The sequence below is a fragment of the Rhodamnia argentea genome, chromosome 1 (assembly GCF_020921035.1).
Source record: "Rhodamnia argentea isolate NSW1041297 chromosome 1, ASM2092103v1, whole genome shotgun sequence".
Lineage (NCBI taxonomy): Eukaryota > Viridiplantae > Streptophyta > Magnoliopsida > Myrtales > Myrtaceae > Rhodamnia > Rhodamnia argentea.
The window spans coordinates 30,902,885-30,926,862 of NC_063150.1; the positions used below are offsets into that span (position 1 = coordinate 30,902,885).

Consider the following 23,978-nt stretch of genomic DNA (forward strand, 5'->3'; position numbering starts at 1 on the left):
ACCAAATCGGTAAAAAATTAAATAAAAAATAATCGGTCCGGTCCAAGCAGTCTGGTTCTCTCTAGAATTGGGCATTGAATCGACTTCTTTGAGAATCGGATCAAATCGGGTGATTCAGTCCAATCCTGACGATTTTTAATTCTGTCAGTCTGTCTTGCTCACTTTTAAAAATCAAAAGGGTCAGTTACGAAAGATAGTTCAAAGAGACGTAATGCGTCGAGCAAACAAAAACGGAGGAAGAGAAAATGACCTTCACGGGAGCCAGTCAAGAAGAGCCAAATCCATTTGTCATGCTCCCTTTCGTGTTCATGGGGCTGGGTGGCCGTTTGGCTTCTCTTCGTTTTGCTTCATGAATTTGACATAAATGAACTTGCGAAAAGGCAAAAAAATACTTTGCCCTTTAGCTCTGACCTTAAAACTCTCTCTCTCTCTCTCTCTCTCTCTCTGAAATAGTCGGTCGAGTCGATCATTCGCATGTCTATCTCTCTCTCTCTCTCTAACCAAAAGTTCCTAGAAAGCAATAATTTCTGCATGATAAACTGCCTTTTTCTCTTGCATATCCTTGGCGTGTCAGGAAAATTAGAAGGGAGAAGCTTCAAGGACAGAAGCTGCAAGAAAAAAAAGGAGAGACCTTTGGACTTGGAGATTGGAGAATGAATGGTCTCACGCAAATCGAGCCAGACCCCTCTGAGTTTGTAGAAGTTGATCCCACTGGAAGATATGGCAGAGTACTCCAGATTCCCTCTCTCCCCGTCTGTTAAATCAGAATCTGTGTTTAATCGTCTAGATTGAGAGATTGATTTGAGTTTCTTCCTCTGTTGCAGTACAATGAGATCCTCGGAAAAGGAGCTTCGAAGACAGTGTATGTATTCGAAGCCGTCTCCTGTATTGTGAAAATTTTTGAATGACTCATTTCGTTTTTTCCGTCAAATTTTCATTCTTTTTGTTCAGAATCCGTCGGTTTCCATTTTAGATTCTGCAAATTTTTTGCTTTTAGTGTTTTGCTCCGAGCTACCACAAATGGGTCATCTTCAGATTGAGGATTGGTTTTGGTTCACCCTTTTCTGATGCAGTTACAGAGCATTTGACGAGTATGAAGGCATAGAGGTTGCTTGGAATCAGGTCAAGCTCTATGACTTCTTGCAGAGTCCTGAAGATCTCGAGAGGCTCTACTGTGAAATCCATCTCCTGAAGACGCTGAAGCACAAAAACATAATGAAGTTCTACACTTCTTGGGTCGACACTGCCAATAGGAACATCAACTTTGTTACTGAAATGTTCACTTCTGGGACTCTTAGGCAGTGAGTATCTCGTGGGATTCTGGTGATTTCTCTGAAAAGGCTGCTCAAGATCCCCAATTGATATTTTTTTTTTTTGGTTTATTTTATTTCTCTGGCAATACAGGTATAGGTTAAAGCATAGGAGAGTTAACATTAGGGCAGTGAAGCATTGGTGCAGACAGATCTTGAAGGGACTTCTCTACCTTCACAGCCGCGACCCGCCCGTGATCCACAGGGATCTCAAATGTGACAACATTTTTGTCAATGGAAACCAAGGAGAAGTGAAGATCGGAGATCTTGGTTTAGCGGCGATTCTGCGGAAATCTCATGCCGATCATTGTGTAGGTACATGCTAATATTCCATCTGTCGAATACATAAAGTCAATAGCTGCCGCGGGAATCAATTTATCAATAAGAAAGGTGGAATTTGTATTGTTTTTGGTATTTTCTTGTTCAATGGATATAGAGGTTGGTGGGTGAGGACAATTGTCAGTTCTTATGATTGAGGTGAATATCTCAGGGACGCCAGAGTTTATGGCTCCAGAAGTTTATGAAGAGGCTTACAATGAATTAGTAGACATATACGCGTTCGGGATGTGCGTATTGGAAATGGTCACGTTTGATTACCCATATAGTGAATGTACGCACCCTGCTCAGATCTACAAGAAAGTTATCTCAGTAAGAGATCAGTCTCTCTCACATTATTTCATCATCATGCCTTTTGCTTTTGAGTCTTCAAGGGAAAGTAGATCCAATTATGAATGTTTAATGTCTTTGCTTTAGGGAAAAAAGCCAGATGCTTTGTATAAAGTGGAGGATCCAGAAGTGCGACAGTTTGTCGAGAAATGCTTGGCTACGGCATCTCATAGACTTTCTGCTAGGGAGCTTTTGGATGACCCTTTTCTTCGAGTTGATGAACGTGAATCAGATTTGAGATCACTGGACAATGGGAGAGAAGTTGATGAGATGGGTCCTATGTCGAGGGAACCATACGTGCCTTGCAGCGATGGATCGTATAGTACTGGATATTGTAATGGTTATGGTTATACACCTGCAAATCATTGGGGTTATCACCCAGCTGAGCTTGCATCCAGCGGGATGGAACTCTTCGAGTGCCATGACGATGATCATCCTGCAAATGTTGACATTAGCATAAAAGGCAAGAAAAGAGAAGATGGGAGCATATTTTTAAGACTCAGAATTGTAGATAAAGATGGTTAGACGCGAAAAACTGTCATTTTATTTTCAGCCTTTCTTCATTTCCCCTTTTCTCTGCTGACCAACTAAACATTATCTTTCATCATTCTGGGCAGGTCCTATCCGGAACATATATTTCCCTTTTGACGTCAAGATAGATACAGCATTAAGTGTAGCCACAGAAATGGTCGCTGAATTGGATCTAAACGACCAAGATGTGACTAAGATCGCTGATATGATCGACGGGGCGATATCTTCTTTGGTTCCAGAATGGAGGCCAGGGCCCGGAATAGAGGAAACACCAAAGTTTGCAAACCAAAAGTTTTGTGAGAACTGTGCATCCAACCGCACCTCCACTGGCTCCTTCGTGGATTTTTTATCGCATCACCCTGAGTTCACAAACTTGCAGATGCAGTGTTGCAGGAACGGATGCGCTTCAATGCATGGTAGGTTCGAGGAGATAACCTGCCAAGCTGGTGGTCCGGAGCACCACACGAGAGAGGGTGCACCAAATGTGTGGAGCACATCAGAGGGTTCAGATTATCAGGATATCTGGGATCGGCGGGAAAGTCGTGAACTCAGTTCGGCAGGACCCTCTGAACCGAGTCACACCGATGAAGAGAGTGAAAGGTTGGATGTTTCAGTTTCAAAGGAAGCTGGGACGGAGTTGAAATCAGAAGATGAAGTCCCGTTTAGTGCTAGAGAATCTAATCTGCAAGTGACTGGTTCATGCTCGTCTTCAGCATCTCCATCTTTTTGCCGTGATCGTTCAGATGATTATGGGGATGTGGTCCAGTGCGAAGCGAGATGGATGAAAGCGAAGTATCAGATGCAGTTGAGAGGACTCAAAGACCTACACCTTGGACAGACTTCAAAAGTTTCTGCTCGCTCTAACCTGGAAGCGAAAACAAATACCGTGGTTTCGCCGACTGTGGTTCAACTTTTAAGTACACAGTTGCAGGATAGAGGTTCGCTGAGCTTCCCTGCCTACAACGAGCATTCGACCGCAAATGGCCCTAACTCCATGTATGATGTTAGCCCCGATTTGGAAACCCGAAGGGCCCGAAATTGTGAGGCGGGTAATGACTCCTCAAGAGGAGAAGTAGGAACGGCCGCCGCCGAGAGTTTCTATGCCATGTCACTGCTTCCGCATGCGCTCCATAGGACAACATCCCTCCCCGTCGATGCTGTTCATATATAGGTTCATAAGGCACTTCTCAATCTTGTACAAGTCTAATACATCCCTAGAGAGACTGCAATTGTCGGATCGACCATTTTCAGCGGTGTAACGATGTTAGAAAAGCAATGCCAATGTCTATTCAGTCGCCATCCTTTACATTAGTCATTTGCCGAGTTCATTGCAATGTCTGGCCTGGTTAAGTCCGAGCTCTCATTCATTTCTTTCGCCCGCCTTAAAAGTTAGATTAATTACATAGTTGACAGGCTTTCCAAGCTTGGGCAAGAAAAGTAAGCGGCATAGTCATTCTTATTTTGAATCATTTTTCGGTCGTTCCTTGGACGGAAGTCACATGTCCTTAAATCGAGAATTTCTCATTTTATTCGCAAGGTAAGGGGAATTGCTACAAAAGTGTGCAGAACCATCTACGCACAAGGAAAATTTCCTTGTACGGGTAATTTGGAACTCATGCAAGCCTCCCAAGATTTCACATGCACGATGTGGTTATGTAATTTGTAACGACCCGAGCCGACGATAGCATGGAGTGGTTGTATTCTAGAATGGCGAAGGGAGCAATGAAACGAACCGAACCGAATTGCACACTGAGCAGAGAAGAGTGTGCCTGGGATTTATACGTGAAAACTCGATGGGTAATCTTTTGAAAAAGTGTCTGCCTATGCACAAAAGAACAAAAGCATGATGCTCAGTATGAGACTGGTCAAAGCTGGATGGATAACCTTCTAGGAAAGTGTCTGCCTGTGCATAAACGGACAAAAGCGTGATGCTCGATGTGGAACAGGTCAAAACAGACAATACCTCGAGTGAGCTAATCTAAGGATGCCATAGTAATCGTAACTATGCCAACATCGCTAGTGATGTCAAATTCACAGACCCATCTGGTATGCCTAGCATTTCTGTGTTTTAAGATAATCGTGTACCTTAATGTCCCCAAAGCTGATCAAGATACAGAGGGGCTCTGTCCATGGCTGTCATGAGTTGGAGAGTTGAACATGGAGGAGCATGTGTACCTGCATCTGAATCATTTCCTTTCTTCCCAATCTTTACGTCGGACCGCCAGCCCTCGTGCCAATAATTTAGAGATGGGCTTTTCTTCTTTTTGATCAGAGAGAGAGAGAGACAGAGAGAAAGCATAATAGAGTGGGCCACCCAATTAAAAGCATCATGTCTCCATGCACACCCAAAAATAAAATAAAAAATAATTAATAATACGAAAAATCTCAAATTAATATATTTATCACAAATTTATTTCAAATTAATTTTTTCACAGTAAAAAATCTCAAACTTGTACACTAATAATAAATTTACTCCAAACTAATTTTCTTATCATATTTAATCTCAAATTAGCATACGTGTGATAAATTTACCCTCCGTCAGTTTCTATTAAATTTGGCTTATATGAATTCTAAATTAGTATATCCGTAATAAATGGAGGGCGAAAATCTCAAATCGGTATACTTGTTAACTGTCACATGTCATCTAATCTAACGATTTGATACTAAAATTTCATGAAAATTGACAGAGAGTAAATTTATTACAATTGTACGAATTTCGAAATTTTTTTATGGTCAAAACTTTAATTTAGAGTAAATTCTTTAGGGACGCATGAATTTGAAGTTTTTCCTGACATTAATCCGAGAAGAAAAAACGGTACGCCCCATCTGCTTTCACGCCCACCCACGTGAGAAAGGTTGATTAAAGGGCAGCCAGCGGCTGGTCCCACCACCACTTTTAGCAAAAGACGTCTTCATCTTTTGGGGGGCCAGACTTTCGAGGCCGCACGCGTGTTGAAATCACACGTTCGCAAGTCATTGTCACGACAAGTTGTGGAGCGCTCTCATCAATACGACGACTTTTTTTGGGTCAACAACTTTGAAAAGCTTACGCTCCTTTTTTGGCATTTATGCTGGGGGATAAGGAAGAGGGCAGTGAGGCCATTCTCGATGCTTTCTTCTCGAGCGTTTTCGTCTTTTGACGGGAATGAAGTCGGAGGCCGAGTTGCGACGGGGGGGAGGGAAAAGAATCAGGACCCGACAAGATTAGAAAGTTAAAAAAAGGGGCACTATGAATTCAATTTTGGGTAAATTTGGTCTAACATGGTGGGTTCTTCTGTGATCATTAGCCGACTATGCTGATGAAATTTGCAAGGCAAAACGAGAAGAGAAGAAGATCAACAAAAGCATGCGATGTGGCATGTACATTTTTTAATGCTTGTGGAGGAGAATTCCAAGAGTCATGTTGTATTGGGTTTTGCCTTGGGGAGGGAAAGAGGGGATTGGAAAAGTTAAGGATGGATGAAGATGAAGACATGATCCCGGAAGCATTATCAACAACGAAGTGGTAGGCCTGAGTCAACTCGGACAAGGTTTAGGGGTGTCACCTTTTGATTTTTTTTTTTGCCGGAGTGCAGTAATGGGGTTGTCGATAGTGATATGGGAGTTGATCTGACTTCCGGATGTTATCATTATTGCGACATGACGACGGTCCGGCCGGACGAGATGAGAGAATTCCCCCTTGAGGGTCAACCATCGGTACGTCGCGTTCTTCTTTTCGGGAAGCTGATGGTATTGGTCGGCACACCGGGTTTGAAGTCTCGCACGAAAGGGAAGTGATTCGATGGTCGGGATTGTAAGGGCGCGCATGGTAGTCCGTTTGGAAATGAGTTTCTGCTCATGAAGTATTTCTGAAGCAAATATCTATTTGATAATGTAATTTTTAAAACAGAAATCCGTTTGGTTACGAAACTTTATATTTCTAATTCTTAAGCAAATTTCTATTTTTCTGACCCAATTTCAGAAGTAAAAAAAATTATTTCTCTTTCAAAAATAGACATAATCAATATCTCTCTCATTTCGATTTCTTTTCATTTTCGGTGCTTCTCTCTCCCAACCACGCCTCCGCCATCGCCGCCCACCGTCGACTTTCGCTAGCCACCGCCAACCACCTCCCACCGCCGCAGTCCATCATTGACCGCAACATCGTCGCCACGACTACCACCCACCGTCAACATCATTGTTGCCCACCACCGACCGTAGCATCGTTGCCACGACTGTCGCCCCCATCAACCGTTGCCACTTGTTGCCAACCACCGACCGTGACATCGTCGCCACGATTGTTGCCCACCACCGACCGCCGCCACTTGTTGAAAATGAACTACAAATTTTTCAGCCGCCCGCAACAATTTTTCATAGAAGATTACGTGTTAATAATGTTCCGTAAGTAAAAAATTTTAATAGTTACTAAACGAATTTCTCTTATGAGAAATCAACTTCTACTTCTGAGTAAAAGTAGAAAAGTTAATTTCGGGACTGAAGTTGATTTCCAAAGCGAAAACGTTGTCATGCGCACCCTAAATAAATCACGGGAAATACTAAGGCCTCGTTTGGTTCAGCATTGGAAATGAGCATTCGGGCTCTAAAGTTCCTTGGCCAAATACAAATGGTGTTTGGCTCATTTTTTAGCTCATTTTGGAAAAATGCAATTGTATCTCAAATGCTCTATAAAATCCTTTAGTCCAAAATATCTCTAGAACTCTAGAGGTACTTTGGGCTAAAGTACTTTTGTGAAATGCAACTATTTTTATTTTTATTTTTATTTTGTCACCTTCGCTTGCCAGCCACTACCCGCCCGCCAAAACCACCCTCACCCCCCACCCCGGGGGCCGGCGCACGCGTGTTGATATCACACGTTCGCAAGTCATTGTCACGACAAGTTGTGGAGCGCTGTCATCAATACGACGACTTCTTGGGTCAATAACTTTGAAAAGCTTACGCCTTTTTTGGCATTTATGCTTGGGATAAGGGAGAGCGTAGTGAGGCCATTCTGGATGCTTTCTTCTTGGGCGTTTTGGTCTTGACGGGAATGAAGTCGGAGGCCGAGTTGCGATGGGGGAAAGTTGACGAATACTTTGAAAATCTTTATTTCTCACACAGGGTACGTCGACGTGAATTTAGAGAAATTAAAGTATAATCCGACGACATGTGATTCATTCGCGGAATTCGGGAGTTCGGGAGCGGCGCCCTCGACACGAGTGTCTTGCTGTCCGATCGGCAAGCGGGGATTCCGCTCTCCGGTGAACGGACGACTACCCCGCTTACCGATGAGCGGGCGGAGGTTCGGGAGCGGCGTTCCCGAAACAACGATAGTTTTGAACTTTTGTTTAAGTTAGCCCATTTGTTGATAAATTAAAGGGGTTTCGGATAAGTTTAGGTTTTGCGTCCATTTATGGCATATATATTTACTCGTTTTTGGCTAATTATTGTAACAAGTTGTGCGGTTGTAAACCTAAATTATAGTAAAATCTATTTGCAAGACGTAGCCCTATTCTGGGGTGAACTTGGATAAACCGTGCGTCGTCTAATTTTTCTTCTCTTATCTGTATGATCGTTCTAAATCGGTTTGCGATATATCCTTTCATAAAAGAATTAGGACCTAACAAGATAGAAAGTTTAAAAGGGGCACTATGAATTCAATTTTGGGTAACTTTGGTCTAACATGGTGGGTTCTTCTGTGATCATTAGCCGACTATATTGATGAAATTTGCAAGGCAAAACGAGAAGAGAAGATCAACAAAAGCATGCGATGTGGCACGTACATTTTTGAACGCTTGTGGAGGAGAATTCCAAGAGTCATGTTGTATTGGGTTTTGCCTTAGGGAGGGAAAGAGGGGATTGGAGAAGTTAAGGATGGATGAAGATGAGACAAGATCCGTGAAGCATTATCAACAACGAAGTGGCAGGCCTGAGTCAACTCGGACAAGGTTTTAGGGGTGGGGAACTGATTGAAGGGCGAGAGGAGATTGGACGAGACGAGGCGTTGTCACCGTTTTCTTTTTTTTGCCGGAGTGCTGTAATGGGGTTGTCGATAGTGATATGGGAGTTGATCTTACTTCCGGATGTTATCGTTATTGCGACATGACGACGGTCCGGCCGGACGTGATGAGAGAATCCCCCTTGAGGGTCAACCATCGGTACGTCGCGTTCTTCTTTTCGGGAAGCTGATGGTATTGGTCGGCACACCGGGTTTGAAGTCTCGCACGAAAGGGAAGTGATTCGATGGTCGGGATTGTAAGGGCGCGCATGGTAATCCGTTTGGAAATGAATTTCTGCTCACGAAGTATTTCTAAAGCAAATATCTATTTGATAATACAATTTCTTAAGCAGAAATTCGTTTGGTTATGCAACTTTATATTTCTAATTCTTAAGTAAATTTCTATTTTTCTGACCCAATTTCAGAAGTTAAAAAAATTATTTCTCCTTCAGAAGTAGAAATCTCTCAGCATCAATATTTCTCTCATTTCGATTTCTTTTCATTTTCAGTGCTTCTTTCTCCCAACCACGCCTCCGCCATCGCCGGCCATCACCGACCTTCACCGACCGCTACCAACCACCACCCACCGTCGACCGCACCATCCATCACTAACCACAACATTGTCGCCGCGATTGTCATCCACCGCCGCTCACCATCAACCACCACCGCCTACCATTGACCGCAACATCGTCACCACGATCGCCACCCACCATCGATCGTCACTGCCCACCACCGATCGCAGCATCGTCGCCACGACCGTTGCCCACCACCGACCGCCGCCACGTGTTGCCGACCGCTACGGCCGCCGCCGTTGCCCTCCGCTAACCATCGTCGGCCACCGTTTCCCGCCGCCGTCATCGAGTCGCCGTTTCCGACAGCCGGAGTAAAAAAATAAATAATAAACTTTTTTTATTTTAAAAAATAAATAATATTTTTTATTAATAAAAATTATTTTTTAAAGAAATTTAAAAAATTGAAAATGAAGCACAAATTTTTCAACCGCCCGCAATAAGTTTTCATAGAAGATTTTGTGTTAATAATGTTCCGAAGTAAAAAATTTCAACAAGTTACTAAACAAATTTCTTTGATCGTAAATCAACTTCTGCTTCTGAGTAGAAGTAGAAACATTAACTTCTGAACAGAAGTTGATTTTTAAAACGAAAGCGTTGTCATGCGCACCCTAAATAAACCACGGGCAATACTAAGTCCTATATGTCGAAAGCCTTCAAAGTTAATGACTCAGATTTGTATCAAGCAATTGTCTAAAAACTTCCAAAAGAAGGGAAGGGGGAATTATTAGGTTGGTTCCACACAGTTCCTGTTTACTAGTACATTTGGAGGATCCTGGTATCATCAAGAAACAGAGAAGAACAAGGAAAAGCAGACTTCTTCTTGCAGGCCTTGGAGTTCAATGTTGTTCTGGCATCGAACTTGTTTGAGGTCTGAGTTAGAAAAAGACCAAACAAAGAGCTTCGTGTACTCTCGAAAGGCCGAAGTGGAAGCTTTTGGCTCTACCTGATTTGGACAAAAGGTTACTCAATTGCTGGGAAAAAGAGGCAGAACAAACCTGCCCAGCTTCTGGGGACCCAGAACACCACACTCGTTGTGAGTAGTAGGAAACAATGGGGCTTTAAAACTCATCAAGTTTCTGGTTTAGTTAGGTCCGCTTTAACATTACCAAAATGCAAGTGATGTGCCGGAAAAGCCAGATGTGCAATCCCCCAACACTGCTCACAACCATTGCAAGTACAAAAACTTCAATGAAAGCTTAAAGCATGGAGACATTACTTGGGGACGTTCGCAACATGCACAAGAATGGTGATAGTTGGGCATGGGCCCGTTCCTTGCAAATGACAGATACTTGATGTCCCCTGCCACATAATTTCCCTATTCTTGATGATATTGGTGTGTTCCGACCAAAAAGAACAGGACCAAGGGTCATTTATAGGGTCCGTTTCTTTCAAAGTCCTACTCTGATGCAGACATGCCAACAAAGCTGCCGTTAGCTACTTCAGGAAATCCGATTCATCTGGCAAGAAAATTAAGATACGAAAATTCTGTTCCGTATCTTACAAGCTCAAACCTCTGAAGATACAGCTTACAAGCATTAAAGTCATGGAGCTAGTTGGGAGAAAATAAAAGCCTGTGCCTTTGCAGCTCGATTACAAAGAATTAAACGGGACATTTAACCTACTCATTCTGTATACTATACAGGACCTTTTCTATACAAATAACTCCAAGTATGCAACTCCGACTCGGATCATACCTCTGACAAAAGCAATTGAAGCCTCATCATATATGTCATAAAGGCCTCAGTAATGGGTAATCTTCAAGAAGCTCCCTCTCTGATAGTGTGTCATTTTCATTTTGAGGGGTCCACAACACCTCAACTGCCTGCATGACCAACAAAGAGACGTCAGAAGGCGAATGAAGAGGTCCTGAGGGTAGATATTCATAGAAATTTTGATGTTCTTACTAGTATTTTGCTAGAGGGGATGGACCCAAGTTTCTGCAAGGCTTCTTTCAGATCTCCACTACCATTAATGGAAGGCAATTTATGGACTCCTTCAGCAGCCACTAAGATGGTTATCTGAAAAGAAAGAAAATTGTAAGCGACAAAAGAGGGGTTGAAAGATAATGGGGACATAAGAGCCAAGTAAATACAACTCTTTAATTAATCCACACATCTAGCTCTTAAATCTAATTATGAAAATTCTCAACCTCATGCAAAAAGCACTATAGAACAAACTTCAGGTAACAACAGTAATTAACATACTGGAAGACAAAAAAACTAGAAACTACAAGCCTCGTAATGCGTGATCATGATGCTTGCAGTCATAGTTCTAGACTAAAAGGTAGGTTCACCAACACTTATACAGATTTAACATTTTTCATAGTACTTGACTAAAAGGTTGATTTAACTTCTTAGGCTCCATTGAGGTGATGAAAATGTGTTGGTTATGCAACCAATCTCATCAAAGAAACTACTACAAGATTTTGCGATGAACGTCAACCAGACCAAGAACAATCACTGGTTTTGGATAGCTTTAAGCTTCCAAAACAAACTAAGCCACGCTCATAATATGGTTTTCAGAGCCAAGGTAAAGCAAAGTCAGGTAACACGATAACATTCAATGAGCAGCAGGGATGTCAATTCTGAAAATGGCAGCAAAATGGCCATCCATTATTTTTTGAAGAGCTCCTTAAAATCGATGTCACTACAAGTCCCGAAAATCCCCTAAGATCAAAATAATCAATCTCATAAATCTTACAGACGTGTCATAAAATCAGTCACATAAGGACTCTAAAGGCATATAGATCGAAAAATCTGATAGTGAATACATAGTTCTACGGCTCAAAGATTTCTTGATTATGTCAACTCAACTAATTAAGAACGCGAAGTTATAGGTCAACTAATACAACAAGGAAATGAAAACTGCTAGGAAATGACACACATAAAAGATTGGCTGGATAATGCAAGATCTTCATCAAAACACCAGTGCAGGAACTTACCACTATGTACTCATTGCTAAATCCACTAGATCTCTGACTGGTGGTACTTTGTTTTCTTATGTTGTTCACATTAACAAGTGTCTCTTCGTCAAACTTCCCTCGCTCTTCAATTGATAGCTGATTGAAACGTTTCTCTCCATCCTCCATGCTCCGCTTCACATCCACCTAAATAAAGATCAAATACAGAAAAAATTTAGTGTAAAGACATCAAACCACTACTTCGAAAGAAAATCAATAAAAGAAAAAAACTCAGACAGGAAATTGGGAATCACAGTTGCTACAAGCTACATGCCCAAGCAGCACTATAGACCCAATATAAGAAGCCTATCAAGCAGAGATTTCCTAATATCTCATATGGAAAATTAGGATAAGCAAGACTTCTATCCTGTGTGCCAAGCTGGAATTATCATGTAGATGCTTTTGCTTTCTGGTAGAGGGTTTACAGTAAACTTATCATCCCCAGTTCTTTCTTTTCAAGAGGAAATTCAACTAAGGTAGCACTATTGTTCTGGTGCGTAGAGCATCACAACTGTACAATCCTATCATAAACAACAGGCCTTCTTCCAGCAAGATAGTGCAGACCAAGTAGAACCTTAAGCTTATCCTCGCTGGGGAAACACAAGTGTCATAGCGGATGGATCGAGCACTGACTTGGTATAGATGCTTGTCGTGTTTAATAATGCCTCCAAATATAATTAAAATCACAATAATTATTTTCCATGCGTTACAAGACTCCCCATTCTCAATAGAAATTCACTAAAACTCCTAGGTCAGTAAAAGTCCCAGATGATTGATTTAACTTACGGATGAATAACCAGAGATGCAGTAATCAGGATGCCGGAGCAAGGCAAGTGTCGTCTCTACACAAAGATTTTCCAGTAAGTACAATTCAATAATATTAATAATCAAAGTGATACACACGAGTGCATAAACCTTGCAACTCAGAATCATTGAGAGGGTAAAAACTAAAAAGAAGTAGCACTTCCTATAAGACACTTAATCCCATCATAGCCCAGATGTGGACACCCTTATGTGTCTGAATGGATACTACAATTTGGGTCGATTTCCCTAATGCTGACAGCATGACATTAAAGATCCTCAACAACATTTAAGGATAAGCTTGAAAGACTATTGAGAGATACATTAACCCCTACGTTTGAGGAACTATTGAGAGACACATTAAACCCTGCGTTTGAGTCCCTTCATTTTTTTGTTTGGTCAGGCACTTTATCGATATGGCAATATCCCCTCCCCTCCTCATTTATTTCCCATTGACATGTAAGGAAACAACTTAGCTACAAAAAACCTTTTTGGAGATGTTAGGAAAAAGACCTTCAAAAAAATAACCATTTTGCAGTTCATTCAAAACTAGCAGATGTTAGGAAAAAGTTATCAATTGTATGTAGAGAGCAAGAATTAGGAAATTTACCAGTCAAGACATAGCTAAGACCCTGAGATGAGGATGTATCTGCCATATCCGCTATCTTATTAAGATCTCTTTGAAGTGACCTTCCCATGCCCAACAATCCAACCTGAACAACATGGTCTGGGGAAACTCAAAAGCTAAAAAGGACTAGATAACTCCATATTTACCAATATTCATAGTGCCTAAATAAGCTAGTCGATGGTGGACTACAAATATTGGAAAAAATATATCACCTGACTTTTTTGCCTACTCCACTCATGTGAAAGGAAAAAGAAATACCTTCTCCACGCAAGTTGTACAAATCATTCCACTTTAGCCTCAACAACGGCATTTGGCTCAAATTTGAAACCACCCAGCTCATTGCAGATAATCCAAATTAAGTCTCAATTCTAGCATTCATAGCATTTACTTGCACTGCTATTGAGGAATCTAAGGGCAATCCCAACTATTCCTCCTCTTACTTGCACCTTGACTAACCAAAATTGCTAACTCATCTTTCTGAATTCCTAGTAAGCACCTCCTAACAACACATGGTAATTCTAAGCGTAATCACATTTTCCCCCTAGGACAGAAGGACCTTGATAACAACCACTCAACCATAAAGTCCACAGTAACATGATCAAAGCGTGGTTCTCAAACAAAATTTTTTCATGCATGTGTATTATATCTGAGATAGAATCTAGACCCCCTTCACTTTGACCCATTTGCAGAGTGTCGCCTTGCACTTCAAATTCAGCAATTGCGCTGTGTAGACTATTCATATTCGCTTCAATGTCTATTCCATCCATCTTTAGCTAATCTTAGCATGTCAACAATTCGGTCGCCAAGTATGATGGTGCCTTTATAAATACATACCGAAATGAAGATGGACAGAAGGGATTAATAAAAATATGAATAACTCTGACAGTAACTTTGAAGTCAAATTGCAAAGGCCGTTATATACGTACACCCAAGGTGTTCGTTCATTTCACTCCTCCATCAACTATGATGATTGAAGAATAATATTGCCCCTCATCTAAAGCAGATAAACTCCACCTAGTTACCCAGTCCTAATCAAACTCAGAGCCACAAACAATTGCAAACCATGAAGCGTTTCAACAAACACCAGACAATAACTCACACCTGAAGCTTGAGCACAGTAGTTTTCTCGGTCGCAGTGAGCACGCCACCCTCAGACCGATCCGAGAGAAACCCCGAGACCAGAAGAAATGCGGCGAAGCCCATCAATATCAAGAAGAAGCTCGAACCCGCGCCCACTCCAACCCCAACCGCCGGTCCCACGTAGACTCCACCAAACGGCGAAGGCGCGTAATACGGAGCCGAGTGCGAAAAGCTAGGGCTAGGCGTCCTCGTCGTATAGCTCCTCGAAGAAGACGAGGACGACGAGCGCGAGGAAAACGAACTCCCGCCCATTCTCCCGCCGGAAGCGGCCAATGCGGAGTTAGGATCGTAGGCCAGCAACAAGCCGAGCAGGATCGCGGCGACCGCGGGCCTCTTGAGCGATTCCAGGGCTCTGACGATCGTGCCCAGGACGACCTCGAGCGGATTCCGCCGATTCTCCGCGCCCGAGGAGCTCGAGCTCGAGCTCGCGGGGTTATCCCCGTGCGCGGAGGAGCATCTGACGGCGAGGTTGCGGGTGGATTTGGAGCCGAAACTCCGAGGGAGCGGAGCGCGGCACTTGAGGTGAATGCGACGGATTCCAGAAAGACGAGGAGGCAGCTCGCGACCCCACTTGGGAAGGTTCGGTCGGAAGAGGAAGAAGGTCGTGGCCGTCGCCGTGGCCATGGCGGGGACCGATGATGGGTGGGGAAGAGGCCAATGCCGTCGGAGAAGAAGAGAGAGAGAGAGAGAGAGAGAAAAGGAGTGATCTTTCGGAGATTTTCTTTCTGGGGAAGGAAGAATGCGGTCGGAGAGAAATGAGAAGGAATGGGACCGACAGTCGGGGCTTTGTGGTGGTGGTGGCCGAGGAACATGAATGAACCTCATCTCTCCATTGGGATTCATCGTAATCCCCCCGGCCTCAAAATGACCGGATAAAAATCATGAATATGAAAATGACAACGATATAAATGATTTTATCAACTTTTGATCAATCGTGTAATGTCAATCGTGAACTTTGATTTCCTTAACACAGGCTGTGAATTTTAACTTAACGAGTAATGTTATTCTTGAATTATTAATTTATCTAATATATTTTTTAGATTTTTGATAAATATTCAATTTAAATTGTAGGTTGCATGAAATATCCAACATTGAATATCTTCATATAATTTAGGCTCTAAATTGAATAAGTACTAAAAGTTCAAAGATCAGCGAACAAATTAAAAGTACAAGGACTATTGAAAAATTCAAAAATCAAGTTGAATAAATTTGAAATTTAAGAATCATTGAGCCGAAATTCATAGGCCGTTTGTTTCGCTGTCCCGCAAGGGCCAAGATTGCATTTTTTTTTTTGGTCAGCTCAACGTTGAAGACGAAGATGGACCCAGTTGAGACGAAAAGGTTGGGCCATCGGTAGCCCAACAAGAAGATTGCGGAGCCCAGAAAGTTTGTGACTTCGGCAAAATCTTTCGCTTGGGAAAACCCTAACGCTATAAATTCGAAGGGAGCGCCGCGAACCCGCATCGTCTCCGGAGCTGCCTGACTGAGATTTTCTGCTTCGGCGCCCACCGAAGAACCGACCGAGGCGAAAGAGGAATCATGGCGGACAAGGCAGTGACCATTAGGACCCGCAAGTTCATGACCAACAGGCTTCTCTCCAGGAAGCAGTTCGTGAGTCTCTCTCTCTCTCTCTGCGGAACGAGCTTGTTATGTGGTGTTTACGTATCGGAGTGCTAGATTAGATTTGTGAACGTGGCATTTGGGATTGGTTAGATGGGATCAGTGGGACTCTGGATGGGCCATCTGGTCTAAGCCTAGTTCCCTGAAAAATGTTCTGGCTTGAGCTGAAATGGTTTTGAGGGTCTCGAAGATACAGGTCCCGAGTCGTGAAAATAAGCTGAGGAGGTTTGTAAGTACGTGGAAAGTTTACTGATTTGTTGGCAGAAGTTGGTGGAGAGAGCATCATTAGCTTTGGAGCGCCATTTTCCCCGTCAGGGAGGATCGCTGGAGTTAGGAAATTAGCCGGGAAAATTGAATGTTGTAGTCTGTTTTCGCTGGTCGAAACAAGACTTGGGTTAGTTGAGGATGATTTGGAGTTTTTAAAAGCAAAAGATGCTGTGTGTTTTCATAGTAATGGAGTAGGCAACGGGAGAGAAACAAGCTCCTCCATCTTGCAGGAACATGGGGTCCCCGAAGGTCGGAGTGTTAGCTGAATAAATTGCATTGATCTTACTTTTTCCTGACTGCTGATGTTTTGATTGATTCCCATTGCTCTGTAGGTCATTGATGTGCTTCATCCCGGAAGACCCAATGTCTCCAAGGTAATGAGATGTTGGTTCAACAGGCATATTCTGTGTAGTTTGTGCCACAAATACGGCTGATATCCTGCCAAAGAGATCTTTGCTAAATGGAGGTCTTTTTGGTTTATAGGCAGAGCTGAAGGAAAAGCTTGGGAGGATGTACGACGTGAAGGACCCAAACTCAATCTTTGTGTTCAAGTTCCGGACTCATTTTGGAGGCGGGAAATCTACTGGCTTTGGTTTGATATATGATTCAGTTGAGACTGCCAAGAAGTATGAGCCCAAGTACAGACTCATCAGGGTAATTTTCCTCATGCCATCTCATCTTTCGTGGCTCCTTTTTCTCCTTTGGAACCGTGATCTGGCCAATTGAATTGCTAATTGTTACGTAATTGTCATGCGGCTTAGTATACCTGTAAATATTGATTTTTCTCGTGGCCATATGTATTAGACATGTTGCTGTGAGAACCCTAGTTGCAGGCTCCCACCCTTTGTAACTGTAACTACATAGCTGATTATGCTAATATTTCTATGGGGACATTCTTAGTACTGAGGTTTAGCATGATATAGGGAAGCCTACAAGCTACTTGATAGTTGAAACATAATTGTTGTATGTCCTGAACCAAACGTGAATTTTTCATTTCATCTGCCCCCCCCCCTACTTCAGAATCGGACGTGAAAGTTTCCTTTTCATCCGGCTAAGGGTCAAGTTGGTAATTTTTCTTACATGTCGTTCGCCCATTTTTAAACTTAAGATTCATACTAGAATCGCGATTATTCAAAAGCTAGGAAATTAACAAACAACTATTGAATACGGAAAATAAACTGTTTGCTTATGGTGGATTTGGAGTGAAGTGGAGCATTTGATTTTCTTAGGGATATAGTTCTCTTTTCTTACTATTAGTTGACCTATGTTGCCAGAGTTAGTCATGATTTACCATTAAACTGCTCAAGCAATGTTTGATCATGTGCAATATTGAGCTTGCCTTTTGCATGGCAGAATGGACTCGATACCAAGGTAGAGAAGTCGAGGAAGCAAATGAAGGAAAGGAAGAACAGAACCAAGAAGATTCGAGGAGTGAAGAAGGTAATTTTGGATCTATGTTTCTTTCTGGTTTCATGGTCCCATATGGTCTTCTTATTCTTAATCTTTCCTACTCTTGTGCAGACTAAAGCCGGTGATGCTGCCAAAGCAGGGAAGAAGAAGTGAGGGTCTAAAGTCTTGTTGATTCTGAAGCAGGGGATGGTAGTCTATTTCAATCTTGTTAGGTAGCTATGGAGTGAATTGTTTGTTTCTGCTGTTTTTAACCTGGTGTTTAAGTCGGTTTACGAATTTTGACTGTACTGTGGAGTACGAAAGCTTTAGGAAACAGAGATCGAGCTGCTTTGAGGGATCGTTCTTGATCTTGTTAAAAGAGATTTAGAAATCAAAGCTCATGTATTTTTTGGTCTTCGGCAAGGGACTCCCCTCGTATCTTTGCTCTTTTGGCTATAAAATTTTGTCACATTCTTCACTTGATGGTCAGTGATCTAAATATATCCCTTGGACCGGTTGAGATGTTCTGAGCTGGAAGCATGTTTTGAGGACAAGTACGTCTTTGCTGACCGCCCTAGGAAGGTTGATGATAACCAAGCTTGTTGTAAAATTAGATCCAATAGGACGGTCTATATAAGAGATGCGCATTTGTCATCATCTCTGGCATTGGATATTTTCTTTGGAATTATCTTGCACATTGAATGACTAAATATAAGAAGGTATATATTTTGTTTTTTGATTTAATATATAAGTCAGGGTGGGGGAATCGCGATGGGGGTGGACTTGTTGCCGCACCTGTGACGGATGCGGCGGATTCCATGTGTGTCCACCGTCTGAGTTGAACAAATTATAAAATCATGAGGAAGTTTCGATGCTAAAGGGTGTTCCACTACTAATGTAGTGTTTAATTACCGGGTCTTGAATTAGGTGACATGAACAATTTCAAGGCACCGACCATGCTCTCGTTTTTAACCCATAGATCGTCAAAAAGAATGGACACTTCCATAAGACTAGATTTGGTCGATAACGTTAGATAAAACTTCATCAGAACGGCGATTATCAAGCCGAATTAATGCAGGCTGGCCATGTTTGATTCTCGGCATGGTTTCTTCTGGCCTATCTAGTCCAATCTGTTGTGGAGATGGTTAGCAAGAATCAGAAGGAATACCTTCTTCCCCCGCAAATCTTTCATGCCAACAATGACATATTCAGCACCTTAGAAGCAAGCATCCAAAGATACTCGCAGCAAAGAAGCTTAGCTTCAGCAGTACCTATCTCAACCGATCAAGCCTGTTCCTCCTCTCTCTTTTTTCTTTTGGTCAGCGACTAGGATACCGTCATTGATACCACGGGTGCCGGACGTGTCACGACACGAGAACAAAGGGAGTGGAAGAGAAGGGTTCGAAATCTTTGCAAAGTTTCTCTTGCTTTGGCACACCAGATCCTGAGGCTCTGAGGACACGAGAAGGCTCACTTTATGAGGCAAAGCTGAAAGGGCAAACGGACGAGGAATACTGTTGATCCTGACCGTTCAGCAGTTTGTTTCTTTTTAACGCATTTGTGGAAGGAAAAAAGCCACCAAAAATCATAAATTATACCCGTTGTGGCAAATTTATCCCAAACTTTTCTTTGTAACTCAAAAAATGTTAAATTTGTACATATGTGACATATTTATTCCAAACTTGTGCTCGTGTAACACATTTTACTCCAAACTTTTTGTCGTGATACTAAAAACTCCAAACTTTTAGGCACGTGACACATTTATCCTAAATTTTGAGGTAAATATGTCACACGGATATAAATTTAAGATTTTTGATATCACAAAAAAATATTTTGAAATAAATATGTCACACAGATATAAGTTTAGGATTTTCGATGTCACAAAAAAAAGTTTGGAGCAAATTTGTAAAATAAGTAAAACTTTGAGATTTTTGGTGTCACAAAAAAAAAAATAGGATAAATGTGTCACAGTTAGCATAGTTCAGAAATTTTTGGTAGTTTTTTCCCTTTGTGGAAATTAAGGACACCATCTCCCCATTGTATTGTTGCTCCAAAATTTGCCTGAAAGGACCTTCCCAAATCAGGAAGAAGCTCAAACGAAATTGCCCGCACTGCTTCCAAAAGAATGCTGAGGGCTTGGACCTTCCCAAATCAGCAAAGACACTAGGTAACTAGTATTTCGAGCAAATTCAGTAGCAGCATTGAGCGAACTACAAAGCTTTCTCATCTCCCTCAATGAGACTAAACAAATCAATAAACGGAGAGCAGATGGGTTATATCTCAAATTCCTCAGAAAGAGAAATCTAGCAGCATCGAGTCAAAATGGGCAGGGCAAGTTCGTTCCATATCCTCACCCTTTTGTCTAACAGAGTCTATAATTAGGTACTGTCGGAAATTTTAAATTATTACTCCATCCAGACTCCCTCCATGGAATTGCAAACAAAAACAAAAACAGCACACAACTATCCTCAGCACATAACAGCTATCAGGAAAAAAGCCATTCTAACAAAAATCACGGGAAACTAAAGGCCATAGCCATGAGAATGCAGAGGCAAAATAGAAGTAACAATATAACACCCGTATCATATATGTACTCACTATAAGCATTAGCCAAGAAGTCATACCATTAGATGTTGCTGCGACAAAAATGAAGATCGAAATCAGAAATGCCATAACAACCAAAACTGTTACCAGGACCATGTAAGAACAAATTTAAACGAAGTATAGGATTGCAGTGGTAACATGCCCCTCTTTCCACCAACTGAATTTTCTAGCCGTGATAAATTAGCTATTTATATAGCCCCAGCTATTCGTTGTGGAATACTCAATTGCAGGCATAAAACAATTGCAACAGTGTAACAAGCAATTTACAATTTCACCAAGTTGTTCAAATACCATGCTCCAACAATTCCACAACTTAGATAATGTGAAAGTAACAATAGACCTAAAAATTTTCATTGTAAACAATGAAACATTGCCTGAATTCGATGGCCTAATATTACACATGAACTGCTAAACATCAACATGACTTGAATGCATGATGTCAAAGCATCAAATGGAAGAATAAATTCCACCGACAAGACACGGGGCAGAAGGCGCAGTGCAGAGCAGAAACTATAATTGCTATCATCTGTACTTGTCACACTGCTACAAGACACTAAGATGCATTCATCACCTATATAAACAGTGTGACATGCTCATGAATTTTCATCTCCCGCATGCTATTAGTGTAACAAGGAAGTACTTGCTTGTTTGTAGAATACACATTTTAGAATGAAAGGCACCAAGACAACTCAAAGACCTTCCAGAAAATGACAAACCAAGGATAACAGTGCAACTCCAGCTCTATATTCAGCCAAATCCTTCTTGTATTCACAGTAAAGTCAGGCTAGAACATTATTGCAGATCGTACAGGTTTTCAACAAAGCTGATGCAAACTAAAGAAAACCGGAATACCCAAATCCCGTGATTCTAATCAACCACCACAAAACATAAGAACTTGCATGAACTGAAGACAGTTCAGAAATCCCACAGGACAGATCCTGCCAGGAAAGTTAGAGCAATTCCATTATTTCATCTACCATTGTTGATTCGTAGTAGCCGTTATCTACATAACTGAGGAAAACATGACCAATCTATCGGAGGCTAAATAATTAGAAATAATTATTCAACAACTGCCCTATCATCTTTCGAAGAAAGGCGAAACCGAAATCTCAACTGGCCACTACACTATCAAGTGTCATCTATTTATCAATGCCCAATCAATTTCTCGAAAGCTGAGTGGGGGAAACAAGAGAACTCAAACTCGCTTACAACTGACATCCCATGAAATTGAAAACCCCAGTGGCTAATACCTTAAATCACCCTCCTCCGCTAGAACGCAGCTCCTCTATAGTCGCCTTGATATGATCCTGCACCAACTCCAACCGCTTCGAGTACACCTCCAACTCCATTATCTGCTGCTTCCTCCACCTCTCGTCCGCCATTTCAGCGGTGCTGCCCACTCCAAATCCCACTCCATAACTGAACGGCATCGGATTCAACGCCGCTGCAATATACCCAAACCCTCCTCTTGAACCCCCACCGCCAAATCCCCCGCCCATTGTGGCCCCACTCAACAACTCCTTAAACAATGGCGATAAGCAGCTCCTCACAGTATCCTCAATCACTCCAGCAACATTCGGATTCGCATTGACATTTGCACTTGCATTCATATTCAGATTCAAATTTGGATTTGCATTGTTTGATACGGTAGGACCATCCACCCCTAAATTCCTCTCCTCCACCTTCACATGCTGTAGCTGCACCTGCACCTGCTGTGGATGAGGCTGTGGCTGCGAAGGACGCTGTCTTTTGCGCGACTTTGTGGGCGTTGACGTTGGATCAAAAAAAGGGTTAGGATTAGGAGTGCTAAAAAGGTGATTATTGAAACTAGGGTTTCGAAGGGTGTTGTCATCGTCATCATCGATGTGATCGTTGTTAGAGCCGGGAGTGGCGGCGGCGGCAGCGGCGACGTTGGTCCAGATCCTGCGGGAGATCTCGAAGGTGGCCTGGTCGTGGGGGCTCTTGAAAGAGAAGTCCTTGCCGGAGCTCATCCTGCTGATCACGTTCCGGTACTTCTTCTTAAGCCGGCGGAGCTTCTCTACGAGCTGGTTCTTGTTGAAATCGAGCTGGAGCTTGGACTTGATCTGGTCGTAGAACGCGGCGGTGTCGTGGTGGCCGCCGGAGGGCGCCCCGCCGCGCTGCGTGGTGTAGTCGAGGAACCCGCGGAGGAGCTCGATCTCGTCCTCGTCGGTCCAGAGGCGCTGGAACAGGGGCTTGGCGACGGTGACGGCTGGGGAGGGCCGCTTCAGCTCGGAAGGGGAGATCGTGCCGACGATCGGGGGAACGGGGGAGGCGGCGGGGGCGGCGATGGAGACGGCGGCGGAGGAAGAGGAGGAGGGGGGAACGGGAGGGACGACGGGGAGGGGATCGGGGCGGATGGGGGCGGGGACGGCGACGGTGACAGCGGCGGAGGAGGGGGGGAGGGCGGGGTCGAGTGGGGTGGCGGTGGGGAGGGAGGAGGAGGTGGAGGCGGAGTTGGCGTCGTCGTCAAAGACATCGTCGTCGTCGTCGTCGTCGTCGACGACGCAGGGGAGGACGGCGTGGTTGGGGAGGAGCTCCTCGTCGTCGTCGTCGTCGTCGTCCTGGCTGTCGTCGTCGTCTTCGAGGTCCTCCTCGTCGGGGAAGACCGCTGCGCCGTCCTGCTCGGAGGCCATGGCGATGAGATGGAAGAGAGAGAGAGAGAGAGAGAGAGAGAGAGAGAGGGAGGTGAGGTCGAGGTCGGGGTTGGGGTTCGGAGGTTCGATGTTGACGATGGATCGGAGCGCGTTTCCACAGAGAAAGAGAGAGAGAGAGAGAGAGAGACTTGACGGGGATTGGTTGGGTGGGGGTGGGGTTTGCGTGTAGCACTGGGTGGGTGCGGTCCCGTGCGTGCCATTAGCCCCTCCCTCCCTTTTTCGCGTGCTATTTATTTATTAATTTTCTTTTATTATTACAGTATTACTATAATTTCTCTTTGGTTTCACCTTGGAAGTGAGCTCTTTTTTATTTTTATTTTTTGCTCCCCAATTGTGAACTTCGATATGTACACCCTCCCTCTAATAAATATTTCCCAATATAAAGAAAATCGAGATGGAGAAGACAGTTCCTAACCGCGCACCGATCGGTTGGTTCAAAAAAGGGCCCGACGTGCCCTCGTTTTTCTCAAATACGAGCTTGAAGTTGATATCGTTTTAAATACGGACATGAAGTATCCTCATTGTATCAAATAAATTTATGAAGTGGACTTTATTTCAAATAAGGACTTGCAGTAACCATATCAATCTCAAAGAAATGACTTGACTCACCGATTGGTTAGATACATTTTTGTCTTTTTTTTTTCAGTTTTTCAAAAATTTTAAAAATACTGAAAGTTACAAAAAAAAAAAAAAAGGAACAAAAACACAGGCGTCGCCCCCAACACCTATGAGGTGGTGGCAATGGCCAACGAGGTCACTAGCACCTCGGCGAGGACCGACGACATCGCCGACCAAAGGCGAGGGACGATCGATTTGGGGTTCTTTTGATCTTTGACTTGGGT

At 43.0% G+C, this 23,978-nt stretch overlaps 4 protein-coding genes across 5 annotated transcripts; 2 read left to right on the plus strand and 2 right to left on the minus strand.

The window, feature by feature from the left end:
- Positions 1-391: 391 nt before the first annotated feature.
- Positions 392-3,857, plus strand: LOC115743928 (probable serine/threonine-protein kinase WNK9). 2 transcript variants are annotated; one of them, XM_030678940.2, is made up of 7 exons: positions 392-728; positions 825-862; positions 1,074-1,301; positions 1,405-1,625; positions 1,801-1,958; positions 2,064-2,496; positions 2,594-3,857. In XM_030678940.2, the coding sequence occupies exons 1-7, from the start codon at positions 654-656 to the stop codon at positions 3,676-3,678; spliced, it is 2,238 nt and encodes a 745-aa protein (XP_030534800.1). In that variant the 5' UTR covers positions 392-653; the 3' UTR covers positions 3,679-3,857. The 2 variants fall into 2 exon arrangements, with proteins under 2 accessions (XP_030534800.1, XP_030534801.1); XM_030678941.2 differs by lacking the exons at positions 392-728; positions 825-862; positions 1,074-1,301 and having other exon boundaries at positions 1,481-1,621.
- A 6,581-nt stretch (positions 3,858-10,438) lies between these two features.
- On the minus strand, positions 10,439-15,429 carry LOC115743929. The gene is made up of 6 exons (XM_030678942.2): positions 14,543-15,429; positions 13,424-13,526; positions 12,799-12,854; positions 11,995-12,159; positions 10,958-11,071; positions 10,439-10,875 (listed from the first exon to the last, which is right to left on the minus strand). Exons 1-6 carry the CDS (start codon positions 15,422-15,424, stop codon positions 10,783-10,785), a joined length of 1,413 nt encoding a protein of 470 aa, XP_030534802.2. The 5' UTR covers positions 15,425-15,429; the 3' UTR covers positions 10,439-10,782.
- A 605-nt stretch (positions 15,430-16,034) lies between these two features.
- LOC115744006 (40S ribosomal protein S24-1) lies at positions 16,035-18,335 on the plus strand. The gene is made up of 5 exons (XM_030679078.2): positions 16,035-16,192; positions 16,801-16,842; positions 16,952-17,122; positions 17,822-17,908; positions 17,990-18,335. The coding sequence occupies exons 1-5, from the start codon at positions 16,121-16,123 to the stop codon at positions 18,029-18,031; spliced, it is 414 nt and encodes a 137-aa protein (XP_030534938.1). The 5' UTR covers positions 16,035-16,120; the 3' UTR covers positions 18,032-18,335.
- A 3,014-nt stretch (positions 18,336-21,349) lies between these two features.
- LOC115743895 (probable transcription factor At3g04930) lies at positions 21,350-23,327 on the minus strand. The gene is made up of 2 exons (XM_048283074.1): positions 23,164-23,327; positions 21,350-23,133 (listed from the first exon to the last, which is right to left on the minus strand). Exon 2 carries the CDS (start codon positions 23,113-23,115, stop codon positions 21,718-21,720), a length of 1,398 nt encoding a protein of 465 aa, XP_048139031.1. The 5' UTR covers positions 23,116-23,133; positions 23,164-23,327; the 3' UTR covers positions 21,350-21,717.
- Positions 23,328-23,978: the final 651 nt, after the last annotated feature.

What these genes read in the sequence shown, in the direction of transcription:
- LOC115743928 (XM_030678940.2), top strand. Translation starts at nt 654, where the DNA reads ATGAATGGTCTCACGCAAATCGAGCCAGACCCCTCTGAGTTTGTAGAA. An exon ending in CCACTGGAAGATATGGCAGA is followed by an intron (nt 729 to 824) that starts GTACTCCAGATT and finishes CCTCTGTTGCAG; the next exon opens with TACAATGAGATCCTCGGAAA. An exon ending in TCATGCCGATCATTGTGTAG is followed by an intron (nt 1,626 to 1,800) that starts GTACATGCTAAT and finishes TGAATATCTCAG; the next exon opens with GGACGCCAGAGTTTATGGCT.
- LOC115743929 (XM_030678942.2), bottom strand. Translation starts at nt 15,424, where the DNA reads ATGAATCCCAATGGAGAGATGAGGTTCATTCATGTTCCTCGGCCACCA. An exon ending in GCATCTCTGGTTATTCATCC is followed by an intron (nt 12,160 to 12,798) that starts GTAAGTTAAATC and finishes ATCTTTATTTAG; the next exon opens with GTGGATGTGAAGCGGAGCAT. An exon ending in TTAGCAATGAGTACATAGTG is followed by an intron (nt 11,072 to 11,994) that starts GTAAGTTCCTGC and finishes CTTTCTTTTCAG; the next exon opens with ATAACCATCTTAGTGGCTGC.
- LOC115744006 (XM_030679078.2), top strand. Translation starts at nt 16,121, where the DNA reads ATGGCGGACAAGGCAGTGACCATTAGGACCCGCAAGTTCATGACCAAC. An exon ending in GAAGACCCAATGTCTCCAAG is followed by an intron (nt 16,843 to 16,951) that starts GTAATGAGATGT and finishes TTTGGTTTATAG; the next exon opens with GCAGAGCTGAAGGAAAAGCT. An exon ending in CCAAGTACAGACTCATCAGG is followed by an intron (nt 17,123 to 17,821) that starts GTAATTTTCCTC and finishes TTTGCATGGCAG; the next exon opens with AATGGACTCGATACCAAGGT.
- LOC115743895 (XM_048283074.1), bottom strand. Translation starts at nt 23,115, where the DNA reads ATGGCCTCCGAGCAGGACGGCGCAGCGGTCTTCCCCGACGAGGAGGAC.